The 17,598-nt window shown below is 36.0% G+C and overlaps 1 protein-coding gene across 1 annotated transcript in view; it reads left to right on the top strand.

The window, feature by feature from the left end:
- The window catches only part of LOC105465536 (clavesin 2), a 71,706-nt gene extending 54,620 nt beyond the window's left edge, over nucleotides 1-17,086 (top strand). The window contains exons 5-6 of the mRNA XM_011713988.2: nucleotides 3,437-3,657; nucleotides 11,305-17,086. Of these exons, the coding sequence (XP_011712290.1) occupies nucleotides 3,437-3,657; nucleotides 11,305-11,392 (309 nt within the window). The 3' untranslated portion in view covers nucleotides 11,393-17,086. The remainder of the gene's footprint in view (nucleotides 1-3,436; nucleotides 3,658-11,304) is intronic.
- The last annotated feature ends 512 nt before the right edge of the window (nucleotides 17,087-17,598 follow it).

A 17,598-nucleotide genomic window follows, 5' to 3' on the forward strand; every position in this document is an offset into this window, starting at 1 on the left:
TATGATATATTAGAAGATGGGAGGTGCTGTCAAGAAACATGATACATAGAAAGTGGATAGGCTTTCCAGGTTGGGCAGGGTTACAGTATTAAATAGGTTTACCAAGGGAGGCTTTCCTGACAAGAGGAATTTTAAGAAGAGAAGTGCAGGATGTAGGTCAGCAAGTCATGAGGACATTTGGGAGTAGAAATCTCCAGACAGAAGAAATATCCATTATAAATGTTCTGAGGCAAGTGCATAGTAGGAGATGTGTTCAAAGAAGTAGTTCTTATAGGACCTTATAGGTTTATGCTAAGAGAAAGAAGTCAATGGGGAATTGTGAGCAGAAAGATATGACCTGACTTATATTTTGACATGATCATTCTGGCTGCCCTGTTGAGAATAGAGTGTAGGTGAAAGAGTGGATATAGAGAGGACAGTTAGGAGGCTCGTGCAAGAGCACACCTGAAAGGATAGTAGCTGTGTTATGGGTGTAGGTGTAGAGCTAATCAGAATGATTGGATTCAGGATACATTTTGAGGATAGTACCAAAAAGATTTACTGTCAACTGAGATGACGAGAGGAATAAAAGGCTGAGTTGAAAGTTTTGGTCTGAGAAAGTGGAAGAATAGTCACACCATTAACTGATATTGGAGATAGGGAGGAACATATTTGGGGTGGGGGAAGATTGTGAGTCCAATTTTGAACATGTTGAATTTGCAGTGGTCATTGAATATTTAAGTGGATATTTTAAGTGGAGAGTGGAAATACAGTTATAGAGGTTGAAAAAGAGGCCTGGATTAAAGACATACATTTCTAGTGCAGGGATATTATTTGAAAGTCACTGACTGAATACAGCGAACTTATGAAATCACCAATGAGAAAGTATAAAGAAGATAATAAATCCAAAGACTGAGACCAGTCATTCTCCAGTTAAGATATTAGGAAGATCAGACTGGGCACAGTGACTCACACCTATAATCCCAGCACTTTGGGAAGCCAAGGTGAGTGGATCATGAGCTCAGGAGATCAAGACCATCCTGGCTAACATGGTGAAACCCCGTCTCTACTAAAAATGCAAAAAATTAGCTGGGCGTGATGGCCGCCAGCTACTCAGGAGGCTGAGGCAGGACAATCTCTTGAACCCGGGAGGCAGAGGTTGCGGTGAGCTGATATTGCACCACCGCACTCCAGCCTGGGTGACAGAGTGCGACTCCATCAAAAAAAAAAAAAAAAGAAGAAGAAGATATTAGGACACTCTGCAAAAGAGACTGCAAAGAAGTATCTAGGGGGGTAGGTAGGAGAAAATCAGAGCTGCATGAAGAAAATGTTTCAATAAACAGAGTCATCTACTGTATCCATTGCTACTGAGGGTTCAAGATACATAAGGACTGGGAATTGGATACTGAATTTAGCAATGAGAAGGACCTTGACAAAGCTTGTCTTCATTCATTGGTAAGAGACAAAGCCAGACAGGATTCCATTTAGGGAAAATGAGGAGAGAGTATTTGGACTATGAATATAGACAACTCCTTGGGTGAATTTTGCTATAAAGAGAAGGAGAGAAATAGGAAAGCAACTGGAGATGGAAGTAGGGCCGAGAGAGGTTTTATGTGTCTGTCTTGGGGGAGTGGAGTCAGGATGTTCTTTCTCTGATGGGAAAGATCCAGCAGAGAGAGGAAATCTGAGGATGTGTGAGAGATAAGAGAGAACTGTTAGAAATACAACCGAGTAGGGGAGAGAGGATGAATTCTAGTGCGCAGGTGGAGAGGTTGCCCTTTGTAGGGTTTATCTGTTCATTGTACTAGCAGTGAAGGCAAAATACATAGACACAGATGCTGGTGGGTGGGTTGATGTCATCTGGTTGTCCTATTTTCTCAGTGAAAGTGGAAGCAAGGCCAAAGCGGAAAATGATGCTGCGGAAGGAGGCAACAGAGTGTTAGAGAAGAGAGGGGAAGTAGTGTGCTAGGATTACATTGACTGCTCCAGGGATTTATTACCATGACTCTTACATGAGTTGAAGAAGATTTCTTATGTGAATGATCCCATCTGATAAAGTAAAAGTTATATATCTAATAAAATAAGGGTTGCATGTGCCATAACTTAACTTTCACAGGAAAATTATTTTTATTTCTTCTTATAAGAATAACACAGGGGTGCACATGTTTTTTCCTGGACTTAAATACTGGCTGTTGTGCCCTCAGACAGGAGAGGGAAGGTATAAAGTTTGCAGTTAACCTGGTGTGCTTTGGGACAGACAGCATCTTCCACCTCCTCTGGGCCTCATGTCATATTCTCCAGGCAGCTGTTTGCTCTGCCTATTTTGGCCAGTGACCTGCTGTTATCTGCTTTTACTCTTCTGTAATTTGTTGAAAATACTTATTAAGTGACAACTACTATCTTGTAATTTTATTTGATATTGTAGAGCAGTCTTTCTCTGTTTTCCAATATATTTACTTCAGTGGATTCTAAAGGTATGGAAAGCAAATATGAATGTATTAGCTTATTCTTCTTGAACTGAAGAATGAAATTATTTTTGTTACTTATAAAGTATATTTTTAAAATAAATATTATATAAATTTAGATGAGACAGCAGTGTTGTAGCAGAGAAGGCCAATCTGCAGTTTTGAAACTGAAATGAAAGAAGAGGAAAGGTAGCAGTTTATGGAAAAACAAATCTTGAGTATGTGGCTTGAATATTGCTCCAGTTTTTTTAAAAGCATTATCTAGACAAAATAATTAAGGTATGCATACAGCTTTACATTTTTAATTCATTGTTTCTTTTTCTATTTGTAAAGTCAGTATGAAAATCTTTAGTAGAGAAGATACTGGCAACATTACAGAACATAATGTCCTTTGGGACATGAACTTCACTCAGCCTTTCATTATGATGATACTCATCTATTTTGGTTATTTACATCATCCACTTTGCATTATAAAACAGTAATTTAGTGGTTACAATATTCTTATTTTTATTGATGATAAAGAGAAAGCCATGCAAGTGACAGCTTTTGGGTGTAATAACTCGCATAGGCTCTGTAATTGATGAGCCCCTTATGAGAAGGATCTGTTTTCACTGCATTCATTATACACATCATCAAGTTTGCACAACTAACACCAGGATGATGTACAGATCAGCATGTACATATCATTCTGCTCATGTCCCTGCCTATGAAGCAGGAAACCAAATTTGTGGTTGCAGCTCTTTTACCCAATAACTCTCTGACCTTCCAGAAATTACTCGAAGTGTCTGAGCCTCAGGATTTTGGTATAAAATATTAGGATAACAGTACCAGTTCTACCTGTTTTACAGAGTAGATGACTGGCTAACGTATTTTAACAGACATGGAAAACTCATATTTGCTATTGCTATCCTCACTTCCTCCCTGTAGAATTTAGATGGTGTATTTAGTTTCCTCTGTGTCTTTCCCTTCCTCCCGTCTTCTTGCATTTATAGATATTTTTGCATGGTAACAACCTGAACAGTCTACACCAACTAATTCATCCCGAGATCCTGCCCTCCGAGTTTGGAGGAATGCTGCCTCCTTATGACATGGGGACATGGGCAAGAACACTGCTAGACCATGAATATGACGATGACAGCGAGTACAATGTAGACTCCTACAGCATGCCTGTGAAGGAAGTAGAGAAGGAACTCTCCCCCAAGTCCATGAAGAGGTATGCTGGAGGTAGACTGGGGAGTGGGCTGGGCCAGGGCAGCGAGAGGCATCCTGAGTCAAACCCAAAGCTTTCTATTTTTCTGTATATATTTTTCTGGTGGGATTTTAAAACTCTTTATGCCCTATGATTGGATATCTAAGAGTTTTGAGTCAAAGATAAAGTCATTTTCTTATAGTGAGAACATTTAAAATTGATTCTCTTAGCATTTTTCAAATATACAATACGTTATTATCATATATTTGAAAACTATCGTAACCCTTCTGTAAGGTAGATCTCCCAAACTTATTCTTCCTAATTGAAACTTTGTACTTTTTGACGAATATGTCCCCATCCACCCCTCAAACCGCCCTGCATCATCCCAGTGCTTGGTAACCACCATTCTACTCTGCATTTTTATGAGTTCGACTTTTTCAGGTTCCACATAAAAATGAAATCATGCAGTATTTTTTCATTATATTGTATTCCATAAATATATGCAATTATTTGTCAATTAAGAAAAAGATAAAGTAATTTGAGGTAACCTCAACTTAGTGTTGTTCTAAATTCATAAACAGTCTAGCAGGGCCTTTAGAAGTCACCAAATCTGGTGGTTTTCAAATTGTATCCTGAGAAACCAAGAGTTTTGATGGGGTGCCTCAGGCCAAGTAGGTGGAGTAGAGAGAGTGCCCATTTCCACTGCAGTGGGAGCAACTCGCCTATAAGCAATTTATTTGATTTCTGTGTAAGATTTCTTTTGAAGAAAGCAACTACACACATCAGTTCAAACACTGTGTTCAAAGTTTGTGGTCCTTTTTCAATATCTCTGCCAAGTCTTTGTCTAAAGGTCTAAACATTACTAATACAAAACATTGTATTTCACTTCAGTTTTAATCTCTATAGAGTTCATTGTTGAGTCAGAGTCCAAATACCTGCTTTGACTCTCACAGCACTTTTATGCCTTTCTTCTTTCAGTCAGTAGTCTGGGGAGTTGTCAGACATGCACAAATGCATACCTGGCTCTGAGTTTGCATTCTGTCACAAACAAGTAGATGTGTAATTCTCAGACTTCCCAGGAAACAACAGCTCTGGGTCCATTTGGATAACAGTAACAAATATGACTTCTCCGGTTCATTTCACATTCACAGAAATATGGACACCATAACCCCTGCAAGTGTCCCCTCACCTAGCTCAGGGAGGATACAAGGACATTGAATGGGTCATGCCAATGTCTGGCATCCTTCTCTGATGAAAGCATTAAGGCCCTTTGCCCATAGCTCTGACTCATGGAGTAATGTGCCTGTTCTTTAAGGATGGTCTTTTTTTTTTTTTGAGATGAGTCTAGCTCTGTCGCCCAGGCTAGAGTGCAATGGCACAATCATGACTCACTGCAACCTCCACCTCCCTGGTTCAAGGGATTCTCCTGCCTCAGCCTCCCGAGTAGCTGGGATTACAGGCTCCCACCACTGCACCCGGCTAATTTTTGTACTTTTAGTAGAGATGGGGTTTCACCATCTTGTCCAGGCTGGTCTCAAACTCCTGACCTTGTGATCCACCTGCCTCGGCCTCCCAAAATGCTGGGATTACAGGCATGAGCCACTGCGCCCAGCCAGGATGGTCTTTTTTATGCTGCTGCCTCTGTTGTGGTTGTTCTTAGTATATGTGTGCATTGATTTCCTCTCTCCAGGCTGCTGTACAACTCCTTGGAGAATGGAAAGGCCAGAAACTTTCCCTGCTCTAATTTTCCACTAGCTAGCAAGCTTATATTTAAACCAACTTTAGGCTTCTTAACTCCCTTCTTTTAGAACAGAACTTCTTGAGATCTATGCTTTCCTAAGGGGTTCATGGATGGGCTCTCGAAGGATTCTGTTAAGTGCTAAAAGTTGTATGCAAAATTTTGTGTGCATAAGTATGAATGTACTCTATGTATATGTCATGCATTTATTTTCTGTGGAAAAGTCATATATTTCATCAAATTATTTAAAAGTTTTCTAAAACAAAAGTGGTTAAAAGAAACTTCCCCTAAAATAGTGCTCTTCTAATAAAATAATCCTAATGATAACAGTTGTTATAATCTATCATTTACTAGGTACTTATCATGAATTAGGTGTCTTTTTTTTTTACATTAATTTATTAAATCCTCACAGCATTGTTAAACAGATACTGCCTCCTCAACGTTAGGTAGTCTATATGTAGTGGAGCAGGGCTCCATTGCATGAGATGTGGCGTCCTTCGCATCACTGACATAAAGCCTGCCTACCTTTCGTGGCACAGAGGCCCTTTCTCAGGAACTGAACTACATAAGGATTTGGAGGCAGCTGTCATTGGTGTCCACTAGTGTTCTTCTTTGTCAGCTAATGAGGCCCTTTTTCTTCAGTCATTCTGCCTGAGGCATGATTCCTCGTGTGGCCCATCACGTGAGCACATTTTTCTCTCTATCTTCTACACATCACCTGCACTCTGCTCAGCTGCACCCTTCCCCTAAAAATATTTTAACTGTTCTTGGTGATTCCAGCCTTACCTGCTCCCCTACTCCCAATTTATTATTCACATGGCAATCCAAAAATCTTTTTAAAATATAAATCAGACCATATCACATCTTGGCTTTATTTTTATTTTTATTTTTTTGAGGCAGGTTCTCTTTGTGTTGCCCAGGCTGGAGTGCAGTGGCGTGATCATGACTCACTGCAGCCTCGACCTCCCTGGGCTCAAGCAATGCTACCACCTCAACTCCCCAAATAGCTGGGACTACAAGTGCCTGTCAACATGCCCAGTTAATTTTTAATTTTTTTTTTTTTTTTTTTTTTTTTTTGTAGAGACCGGGTCTCACTATGTTGCCCAGACTGGTCTTAAACTCCTGGCCTCAAATGATCCACCTGCCTCGGCCTCTCAAAGTGCTGGGATTACAGGTGTGAGCCACCGTGCAGGCCTTGGCTTTATGATTTTAATGACTGTTATTTATACAATGAATAGAATCACCTCCTTATCATGGCTTACAAGATGCTACCTGATCTAACACTGCCTTCCTCTCTGCTCCAGGTGTATCCCATATTCTTCCTCTCCCCCTGCTTTTCAGACACAATAGTCTTCTCTTTTTAACCCTGTCACCACCACCTGGAATGCTCTTTTCCTTCATCTTCAAATGGCTGGTCCCAATCAAAGGTCAGCTCCTCAAAAGAGTCTTTTGATCTTCATCACCTACCTGGTCTTAGTCAGTTCTGCTTCCTCCTCATTCCGGTCACTCCGTGTCCATCACCCTTCTTTATTTTATTCTCTTCATAACACTTTTAGCCTGTGAAATTGCTGATTTTGTTCAATTTTATATCCATTCCACACCCCAAAGTAAGCTTCAAGGAGATGATATTGCCTGTGTTTACCCTATTCTCTGAATCCCCAGTGCCTGGAGAAGGTCCTGGAGCAACATAGGGTGCTCAGGAAATACAAGTTGAATGCATGGAGGAGTGCTCTGCTGCCCATCAGTGGCCCCCTTTAAGTGCAGTATTCATAACTGAATAGGGAACATCTGACCTGGTATTGGTACTTGCATTTAAGTTGCAGAGTTCTGACTTTGCAGGATAGACTTCAGTGGCTTCTTTGAGTTGCTGTTGTTGTCACTGTTGCTATTGTTCAAGCAGCCAGAGCTGACTCATATGGGAGTTCCGAAAACTGGAAAGTCTCTTTACTTACCAATCCATATCCTCCTATTGTTTAGCTTTGCCCTCCAATCACATGATTTTAATTGATTAAGGCCCATCTTGTTAGATTTAGCCCAGTCTATCCACCTTTTGTATCATGATTCCTTTCTCTAATTAGGCTATTTTCTCCTCTGCACACTTTGCTTATAGCCCATTAATGGCCCCAATCTTGAGTTTCTTGCTGGTGTCATGGGCTGACTAGAGTTTTAGGCATTGTTTGGCATATGTTTGGTATCATATGAAACATTTATGATTCTATTGGACAATTCCTGAAGAATGAAATTAAGAAAGGTTTTGCACTTGATTCTCATGTTCTCTGTCAGGAAATGGCAGTTCACCATCAAGGATAAGAGAAGATTGCTCCCATGTTCCACATTGATTCCCCTTGTCCCTTTTCTTTTGGTAGTTTTATGATATCTTTACATTAAGAGAGAGAAAATAATTCCATCACTAAAGAGTTGTGGATAATTCTTCTTTTGGGTAAATGTAGCTAGACATGTAAAAAGATTACTTTGTCTTTTGGTATAAATTTATGGAGGAACAGCATAGTCATCATGTGTAAAGATACAATGTTCACTAGAGTAAGTATTTTAGAACTGGAGAGTGCCTTTTACCTTATGTTGCCAATGCCTATGATAGTGCCTGGCACATAACAGTAGTGAGCAACAGTACTTATTTTCATGATACGCACTTCTGATTATTGAATATTGAATATACTGTTATTGAATAAGGTTAAACATTTATTGTTGCTCTATGCAAAACCCCGTTCCAATGCTCTGTGTATGTTGACTCATTTGCTTCTTGAAGCAACTAATCAAGTAGTAGTATCCCCATTTTATTGATAGAGAGACTGAGAAACAGGAAAGGTAAGTGACTTCCACATGTTGCATAACTACAAAGTAGCAATGCTAATATCTGTACATAGGCAATAGTATTCCATGAGCCATTTCCTTAACCATATGCCAGAATTTGTGCGGGGTTTATGGATGCATTGTTGCATCTGATCCTCATCATAACTGTATGATGTGGGTATTATTTTCTCCATTTTACAAAAATAGAGAACAAAATCTTAGGAAGCTTAGTCTTCCCATGATCACACAGCTAGTAAACTGCTGTTATTAGCAACTGGAGTTATGATCCGCTTCTGTTCAAAATCTAGTTTCTTAAACACTATGTATTGTAGATGCATGAGAAATGAGTATTGGATACCTAAATCTAAATTACTGGTTTTCAAGAAAGAAAGAAAATATATTCATTGTGAAAACAATAGAAGCTGCATAGAAACCCCTGAGATAGGCTGGGTACAGTGGCCGATGCCTGTAATCCCAGCACTTTGGGAGGCCAAGGTGGGTGGATCACTTGAGGTCAGGAGACATGAGACCAGCCTGGTCAACATAGTGAAACCTCATCTCTACTAAAAATACAAAAATTAGCCAGGCATGGTGATGCACGCTTGTAATCCCGGCTACGTGGGGGAAGTGAGAGGATCAGTTGAACCCGGGAGGCAGAGGTTGCAGTGACCTGAGATGGCGCCACTGTTCTCCAGCCTGGGTGACACAGTGAGACTTTGCCTCAAACAAAACCAAAACAAACAAAGAAAAAAAAAAAAAAAAAAAACAGAAACCTCTGAGATGTATGAGTTAATGAGAGACAGCTCCCTCTACTGTGGCTGGAATAAATCAATTCGTTAACACTTTTGATCCTGCACAAATAATCCTATTCTGTCATAAGAGAGAGTAAAAAAATTTGGACTAAAATAGCCATACACTTGGGACAACTAAATACCAAAAAGAAAAAACAATTAATCTCAAATTGTTTCTGACTCACTTTTGTTCTGTGATTGAGGCATTGTTTCACATATAGAACCAGAATTCATCGTCCAACAATCCTCATATCTGTAGTGCATGATAAAAGCAAACTAGAAACTTAATCCCAGGTTGAATAATACACTGTAATTTAAAATATTTTGTTAAAAATGTCACATTCTCTCATATTTTTTCAAAAACAGTCATGAAACACACATACTTAGAATGCGTATATGTGTGCATATCTGTATAATATACAATAGAATATTATGGCAAATTAACTATTGTGTCTTGTGCTGTCTGAAGAGCTTTGGTATGTACTTATGGAATATTATTAGGATATACCTCAATATTTATATAATAGACTTAATTTTATGAAAATTTTAAAATTTATGTTCTGTAAAGAAAATAGAATTGCTTTCTCTATTATCCTCATTACTCTTCATTTTGAGTGCTTAATACTGAAGTTCTTTTAATATGGAAATTATTTACTGGCTGGAAGTCAAGATATGAAGACCTTACTCTTTTCCAAGCCCTATGATGGATGTTGTGTTCACAATAAGGAAAGAAACTGATAAAGTCCCTGCTTGTGGAACTTGCAGTTTAGTGCATATCAGTTGTCAAGTTAATACTTTAGCACAGGACATTAAATGAGTCTCTTTCCCTTTTGACATGAATTCTTCTGAAATCCAATTTGCTTGGTTGGGTCTCACCTAAAAACAAAGTTAAAAGTCTAAGTACTTTGTCTTTTATGGAATTGTCTCCTTTGTTAAAAAGTGTTTTATTCATGCAGCTGAAATAAAGATGATTATGTATTATTGCATTTAAAAGTGACGCAAACTCTCTATTTTCTCTATTCTTTCTCCCTATTGTCCTTTTCCTCATCCTATTCTTACATTCGTATCTTATCCTATTCTTATATCCTCATCTATTCTCTCTTATACTCATACACACACAACTTTAGTCTTTTTTTCCGTGATAGGCATCTAATGCCTATTTAATATTGAGATAAAATAGTGTAAATGACACTTAGGAAACAAAATCTCTCAATTTTTTAATGCTTTCACCTTCATTTTCATTCCCTCTTTAGGAAATAATTTAAGTTTATTTAAATTTAATCAGTTTATCAGTTAATCCTGTAATTATTTTTTCTGTGATAATTAGTTCCGTTGCTGTTCTTTTTCATTTGCATGTGCAGTTGTGTTTTAGGTTATAGTCTTTTCAGAAGTTAATGAGGTCTGCTAAGAGGCATATTGCCATAGCAAAAGCCAATTGGCTGGAATGCAGCAGCAGGGGAAGAATTCATTACCAAGGAGAATTCTAAAAGGGCAGCTGCTTACTAAATGCTATAGCTATTAAGATGGCAGCTTCCTGCCACGACAGGAGCAGGTTTCATTGATTTTCCTCTTTCCCACTCTCATGTTGTTTCCTAATGATAAATTGAGATATAAGCCCCAACTGCTATCGAAGGCATGTATAAGTGAGTTTTCAAATTATGTGCTTTACTAATCATAAAGTGTTGCTGCCTAAACAAGAGGGGGTTTTACTTTTTAAAAATCCATGAAATTTAAAAATTCCATGACATTTTCAAGATAAGGTTGATTTTATTTGGATATTCTACTAGGAAATTTACAAAAAACGTAAAAATTTTGATCTTTTTCTTGATACAATCATTAGTTGAAAAATGACAGCCAAAAAAAGGTGCGTTCTTGTTGCATTATTTTCATAATTTTTTTTAAAGACTGGAATTAAGCCTCCTGTTATTTCTATTTAGTTTATCATAATAATCATTTCACTGTATTTTTTTTTCCATTTGGAGATGTTTTATTGGAAAACATCTATCCTACACTAGAAATTTTTGGTATCTCAAAGAAAAGAATCTTGCTCAACTGTGAAGAGCTCTTAAGTCACGTATAGTCTATTTAGAATCATTGGCGGCTCACTATTCTATTTAGAGGCCAGAAGGGATTGTTTCCTCACTCTAGTGAAAAACATCACCAGCAGTAGTTTTTCTCTAAATGTGCAACATCCACAGTTCGTAAATTTCTTGATATAGAGGAAGGGAATTCACATTCTTGGGAGAAGTAATGACGAAAAGACAGAGGAGAGAATGTCATCTGTGCAATTAGCTGATAATAACTCACTGACGCTGGCTTTATCCTTTCCAGATCTCAATCAGTAGTGGATCCTACAGTACTAAAACGCATGGATAAAAATGAGGAAGAAAACATGCAACCATTGCTTTCTCTGGACTAATAACTTCTCTACATCCCCTTCATGGATTAGAAATGGGAAGTATTGGTTTTCAGCAACAGGGACAGCACTGTGGAGGAATTACCAGCTGGAAACCGACTTATTCATGTTAATGTAGCATAATATATAATAAGGCATCAGGCTTTCCTTGGCCTGAACCATGGGGGCCCTAGGCTGGATTTTTTAAATGTCAATAATTTATTCTGTAAGTGCCAAGTTATTTGTAAATATAATGTAATCTTCATGTCAAGTTTGTAAATTTCAGTAGTAACTCAGTTTGGAAAAATGTTGGCTCAAAAGTCCATGCCAGTGATATGAACTATAACAAAAAGTAGAAAAGACACAATCAAAGCTAGTTAAATGTAGCCCTCTTTCCTATGAAGCCATATTTCAGCTGTCATAGTGGTTCTTTCATTGTTTTTCTCTGAAACTCTGTCAGTATTCAAACATACTCTTAAAGGGCACACACAACTAAATGATTCCAGGAAATTTTATGATTAATGTATTTCCTGTCTAGTGATTTTCATTTCAGAGAAATGTGTCTTAGTAACTATCATTGGCCTTGCATTTTGGAGACAAGGAATGGCAGATGAGATGGTAAACTAAACACTTGAACTCTTCTATGTTGTTTAATTCTTGAAATCTCATGAAAAGATGTGTTTCCTCAATTAAGATGTCGAAGTGTAAAAGAGAGTGGCTTCTTTTTAAATTACTGTCTTCACAATGTGTCCTTTATTCAAGACCCCATTATATTTCTCTCTAATGTACTCAAAGTACATTTCCTCCCCAAAACTGTTTGACCAAGAGAATGAGAATTCATATGTGAATAGTGTTTTGACAGCTAATTTTGAACATAAAATTTTCCACTTACAGATGAGGGGCTAATTTCTAATTGTTGTGCACTGGTTAAAAAGTATATATATATATATATATATATATATATTCACACATATATATTTTTACTGAGATCTAACAAATACTTGATGTGACAGGCTTATAAAATAAATCATAGATATTCAATGATCTTATAGATAATTACATGAGATAACTCTGGAAAACTACTTCCACTGAAGTTAATGAATATGAGAAATAGTGAAACTGACTTTCAGTGTACCTATTTAAGGGAGTTCCAATTTAATTTATAATGCAATTTTAAATATGTGCCATCTTATTTGAACTATATTTTTCCTTCAAAGAAGCAACAGGTCTCAACCTAGTGTAGGTAGCATCACGTGACAGAGAGCCAATTTTTATTTTTCAAATTTAAGTTAATTATCTTCGTGATCCTATTTATCCACAATTTCTTTCAGAAAAGGCTGAAGAAACACATTATATTCAGGAGATATAATGAAATCATTGGAAGGCATCTAAGACAGCATGTAATCATTTATACATTGATTTAGAAATTTGCATATTTAACATTTTATTTCATAAAATGTGTACAATTGCAGCAAATTTTAAATTTTTTTATTTTAAATTTCAATGTGAAAAAAAGATTTTTATCACCTGTAATAAATTTTGAGATTTAGAGTTTACCATTAAAATATTCTTTTGGAAGAAAAACATCTCAGAAACTCTTGGAAATCATCAAAAATGAAGGCATGTGGCAGTCTTCATATTTTTTAGCCAAAAGCTTCAAAAATTTATTACAATTCTGCAGCCAAAAATTATAAAAGCAAGCTGAGTACACCAATGTACAGTGCATCAATGGACTGCCTCATGTGTGTAAAAATACATTAAGTAACACAAATGAAAGATACCTTAATAATGCCAACCTCCAGTCAAGTGCAGAAGAATAATGACTGTCAGGCACTCTGCCCTCCTTGTGACTTTTACAGAGATTGGAATGCACTGGGAACAACATGTCTCAGCAGTTTCTACCTTTATAAGAATTCTAAGCATTGATATTCTTACATTCTTGCCTACCTGACATACATTTTGTAGCCATGGGCTTTATAGACTATATAAACCTTAGGCAGGATAATCCATTGGAATAAAATAGAAACATTGTAAGTGCAGAGGGCAGTCAACTTTTCATTCTCATGAGTTTCTCTTGATGGGTACCATTTATTTCCAGTTTTCAATATTCTCCCAGTTTCAGATGTCAGCCAGCATTGGCAGCTTCTTTCCCCTATCATAAAGTTAGAGTCATATATAAAAATAACTAGAAAGGCGTATTTTATGTGTATGCCTATCTAATTATAAGTATCATTCACACTGTCTCCCAGACCCGCATTTGGAAAGTTTGCATTGCATTACTGCTCATCTTTAGATGAGCAATTGAGAGTTGGCTAGATTGTGTAAAATATTTTAAAGCGAATGAACAAATTACAATGATGATGCCTTTTGAAATCACCATATCTAGTTCATTCTGTGAATAAACTAATTTTCTAGTAATGTTTGTGAACCTTAGTCAAGGGATATTCATTCAGCTTTATAAATTTACCCCTCAGCACCAGCTAGTTAGCACTGTTTAGGAATTTTTCCCTTCATGATATTCTGTGTCACATACCTATGTCTATGTATAACCTATACACTATACTTGTATGCCTATAAGCACTCCTATATTCTTGTATTTTAATTGCAATAGTATACCTCCTCATACCTCCTCTCTCTCTCTCTCACAAACACACACACACACACTCTTACACACACACTAACACACTAGACTGTTTGTCCTAATGAATTTTTCTCTGTACTTTGAGAGCTATTTTAGTTGTCTTGTCACTTGAAATTTGTGGGCTTCAAAGAATTACCACATTTGACTTGGAATGGTGCAGTAGTCCATTTACTTCTTTCACCCTACCTGTTCCATCTTCTATTTTTGCTATCTTTTCTTTCTTCCAGTTATTTCAGGGGCAGGTGATTCCAAAACTGATTTAAAAATAACTTCTCTTATCATGTTGTCAGTGATATTTGCCCGCATTTTTGACTACTATTTAAGGAGGAAGAGATTATCATGAAAATATACTCTAACAAATATGAAAAAGTGCCTCTTTGAAAATGGAATAAAACAGTGATACAGGCATATGGATTTTATTTGTACTCTCTTCCAAAAAGTAAATACATAAATCTATATTATATAGGTGAAATATAGATATCATTTGAAGAAGGACATTTAACGCCTTTATTTGAGCATACTCATACAGTATTAAGTCTCTGTTGTGTAAGTTAAATACAGTAACTTTAATACATGTTAATGATAAACGTGACACTATGCTGGAATGATATACAAGTATTAAACAGAATTTTGCAAGGAAGTTTTCGAAGTGGGCATGCATGAATTCTTTTATTTCAGTAATGGTTTGCGTAAGTGTAGACAGGGATATTTCCTAAGTTTTTTCATACAGAATACTTACTTACTTTATAGTACCAAAAATTCATACATTCATAAGCAGGAAAGCCAAAAATTCATACATTCATACTTAGCTTCCTTTAACACTGTCAACCAGGCTATATTGTTAAACATGTGAAGCTTCTGTAATATTACTGAGGGAACAGAAGTCCCTGTATTGCATCAAGAAATTGGAGAGTTGTTTTAGACATTGGGGAAGATGTTTATGACTCTTTACAAAAAGACACCTTCAGAGCCATGGAGTATGTCTTTAGGGACAGGGTTCATTTACTTCTACAATGTAAAGGTTTATGGACATGTCTGTGGTCCTTAAAGAAGTTACATTAAGAAAGTTCGCTAAGAGGCTTTACACTCTTCTGTTGTTTTATTTAAAGATCTGCCTGGTGTGGTTGGTGAATAATATCTCAGCTTCTTTTTTTGTGTATATTTATTAATGATTACGTGAAAAGTTGCCATCAGCCATGAGGACACTTCAAACAATTTTTAACACACAAAATAAAATGAGCAGAGCTCTAGCATGATATTTGAACTTTCAGATATGGTATATGTACATTTTTCCAACAATAAGCTCATACGCATATATTCCATTTTAGATCTGCTATATAAATACATAGCTTGAAACATAGTAATGCTTTTGAACTTTGTGAGGTCACTGATCATACAAGAAGAGGCAGATTATAAACCAATGTATTAGAACAAAAGAAGATTGGTTGAATATACAAGGTGTGTAATTATCTTCAGTAATGAAAAGGATTTGTTTTCTTGCTTTTGGTCTTTGGTTTTAATTGAAAAAATAGCTTCCCATATGCTACGGGAACTATTTGACATTATTTACTACATGAAAAGGGGCAAATAAGTAAAAATACAAAAGAAGCTTGGCTTTGTAACATTATTATATTATGATCTCAATGGCTTAGAGAATATATTCTTTTTTAAGAATTAAAGTTTTTATTTTATAAATATTTGGAGGTTAACATCAGATATGAAAATAGTGCTGTGGATTCTATTATGTACTAAATATGGGAATGAATACCCAGGTACTATAGGAAAAAAAAATACAAAATAACAACGTTGTGGATTGAAACACTCATATTAGCCTTTTTCAAGGAAGGAGGTGTACAAATGATGCTATTGAAATAAAAAAAATTAGAAATCACTGAATTATAGGACTTAAATATAATCAAGGCACTCATGTTAAATAGTGGAAATTGTTAAAATTTAGAAGATGTTTTGTCTGTATTTGACTTTATTTTAAGTCTCAATGCAAATATTTCTGTCCTTGATATCGGTGCATTTATTCTGTAAGACTTATTTCACCTCGTGAACGAGAGGGACTTAGGTAAAAATCAAAATAAATTTTAACCGCAGTTTTCAGAGTCAACCAATCCTCAACTACTTAAAAAAATTGCAGTGTATTTTAATTCATTTACATTGAACAGAGATACAAAGCATTATCTTGTTTCTAATCCAATTTTTCAATTTTTTAAGATTTTATATTTGCTTAAACAATAAATAAAACTCAGAAAACCAAATAGTTTTGTTTTCAAAGCTATCCAGGAAAAATAAAAGATGTCTAACAGGAAACCATACAAGTCCTTGAAGAATACTGAGTATATTATTTGCTATTTTACTCCAATGTTATTAATTTTTACTACTATATACTATTTATTTAGTACTACACACTATTTACTACTTGGACTTTTGAAGGAGTTATAAATTCCAGTACAGTATAATATAATTTTTGGATAAGTATACATTTCTGTTTGAAAGAAATGTATACTTTTATTTTGTATATTTTATATTTTACATGTATACATTTATTTTGCACATGGTTAATGTTAAATTTGTGAGTTCTGGATCTGCTACATCTATAAAGTGAATATTTCTTTAAAAAATCATCTAAAAATTAACAATATTTTTATTTTGAGAGAAATTGTGCTTAGCTATTTAAGTTAGGATTCCTCAAATTTGTGATATTTGCATGTGTGGAGATCAAAAAGGAAAATATATAGTAATTTGTTTCATCAAAATGACATATTCAATATGCTATAACTTCTAGTCAAACTTTCAAATGAAAGTTTGAAAGGAGTAAACTAATGTTTTAATTACATATAGCAAAGGAATGATCAGTAAATAAAATTACTAGGGTTTTTACATTTGCACAGAAAATGGCTGGATTAGGCAAGATATTAAATTTAGAAATTTGAATTACAGAAAAGCATTGGTTTAAATAAATCCTCAAAAAAGTAATCCCAGGTCAAAATATGACGTGAAATTTAAAAAAAAAAATCAGCCTGATTTGAGAAATAATGCTTACTCAATAAATATACATTTGTGTCTTCTGTGAGTTTCCCTCATTTACCCTATTTGTGGATGAAATGTCATCTAATAAAGTATAAGAGACTCAATTACATTTACCTAGAACCATCTACAAGTAGACTTCGTGAATTTCTTTGGCTCAAACTCAGAGGATTTCCTTTACACAGAATTCTTGAGATTACCAAGAATCATTATTGCTGCTCCCTCCCAAAGGCAGGCCAGGAGAAGCCACATTTCCAGCAGTAATACCCTCAGTGGGAATGAACCGGGGCAACCAGAAAACACAGAGAAAGCCAGAGATATTGTCTCAACTCTCGTTACCAAAAAGTGTGTACCTTCTTCAGGAGGATCGAGTAGAAAATATTTTTAATTATAAGCAGAAAGCTATTTCAAAAAAGTCAAGGGTTTCTAATATCAACAGTTAAATACTTGACAAGTGAAAAGAGACCTTGGGGAAGTGATGATCAAATCTCTGGTGTGAAGCAAGTTTCCACATAGAAACATCATCAAGAACACGTACCTCTGAGCATCACTT

The sequence above is a fragment of the Macaca nemestrina genome, chromosome 5, assembly GCF_043159975.1.
Source record: "Macaca nemestrina isolate mMacNem1 chromosome 5, mMacNem.hap1, whole genome shotgun sequence".
Lineage (NCBI taxonomy): Eukaryota > Metazoa > Chordata > Mammalia > Primates > Cercopithecidae > Macaca > Macaca nemestrina.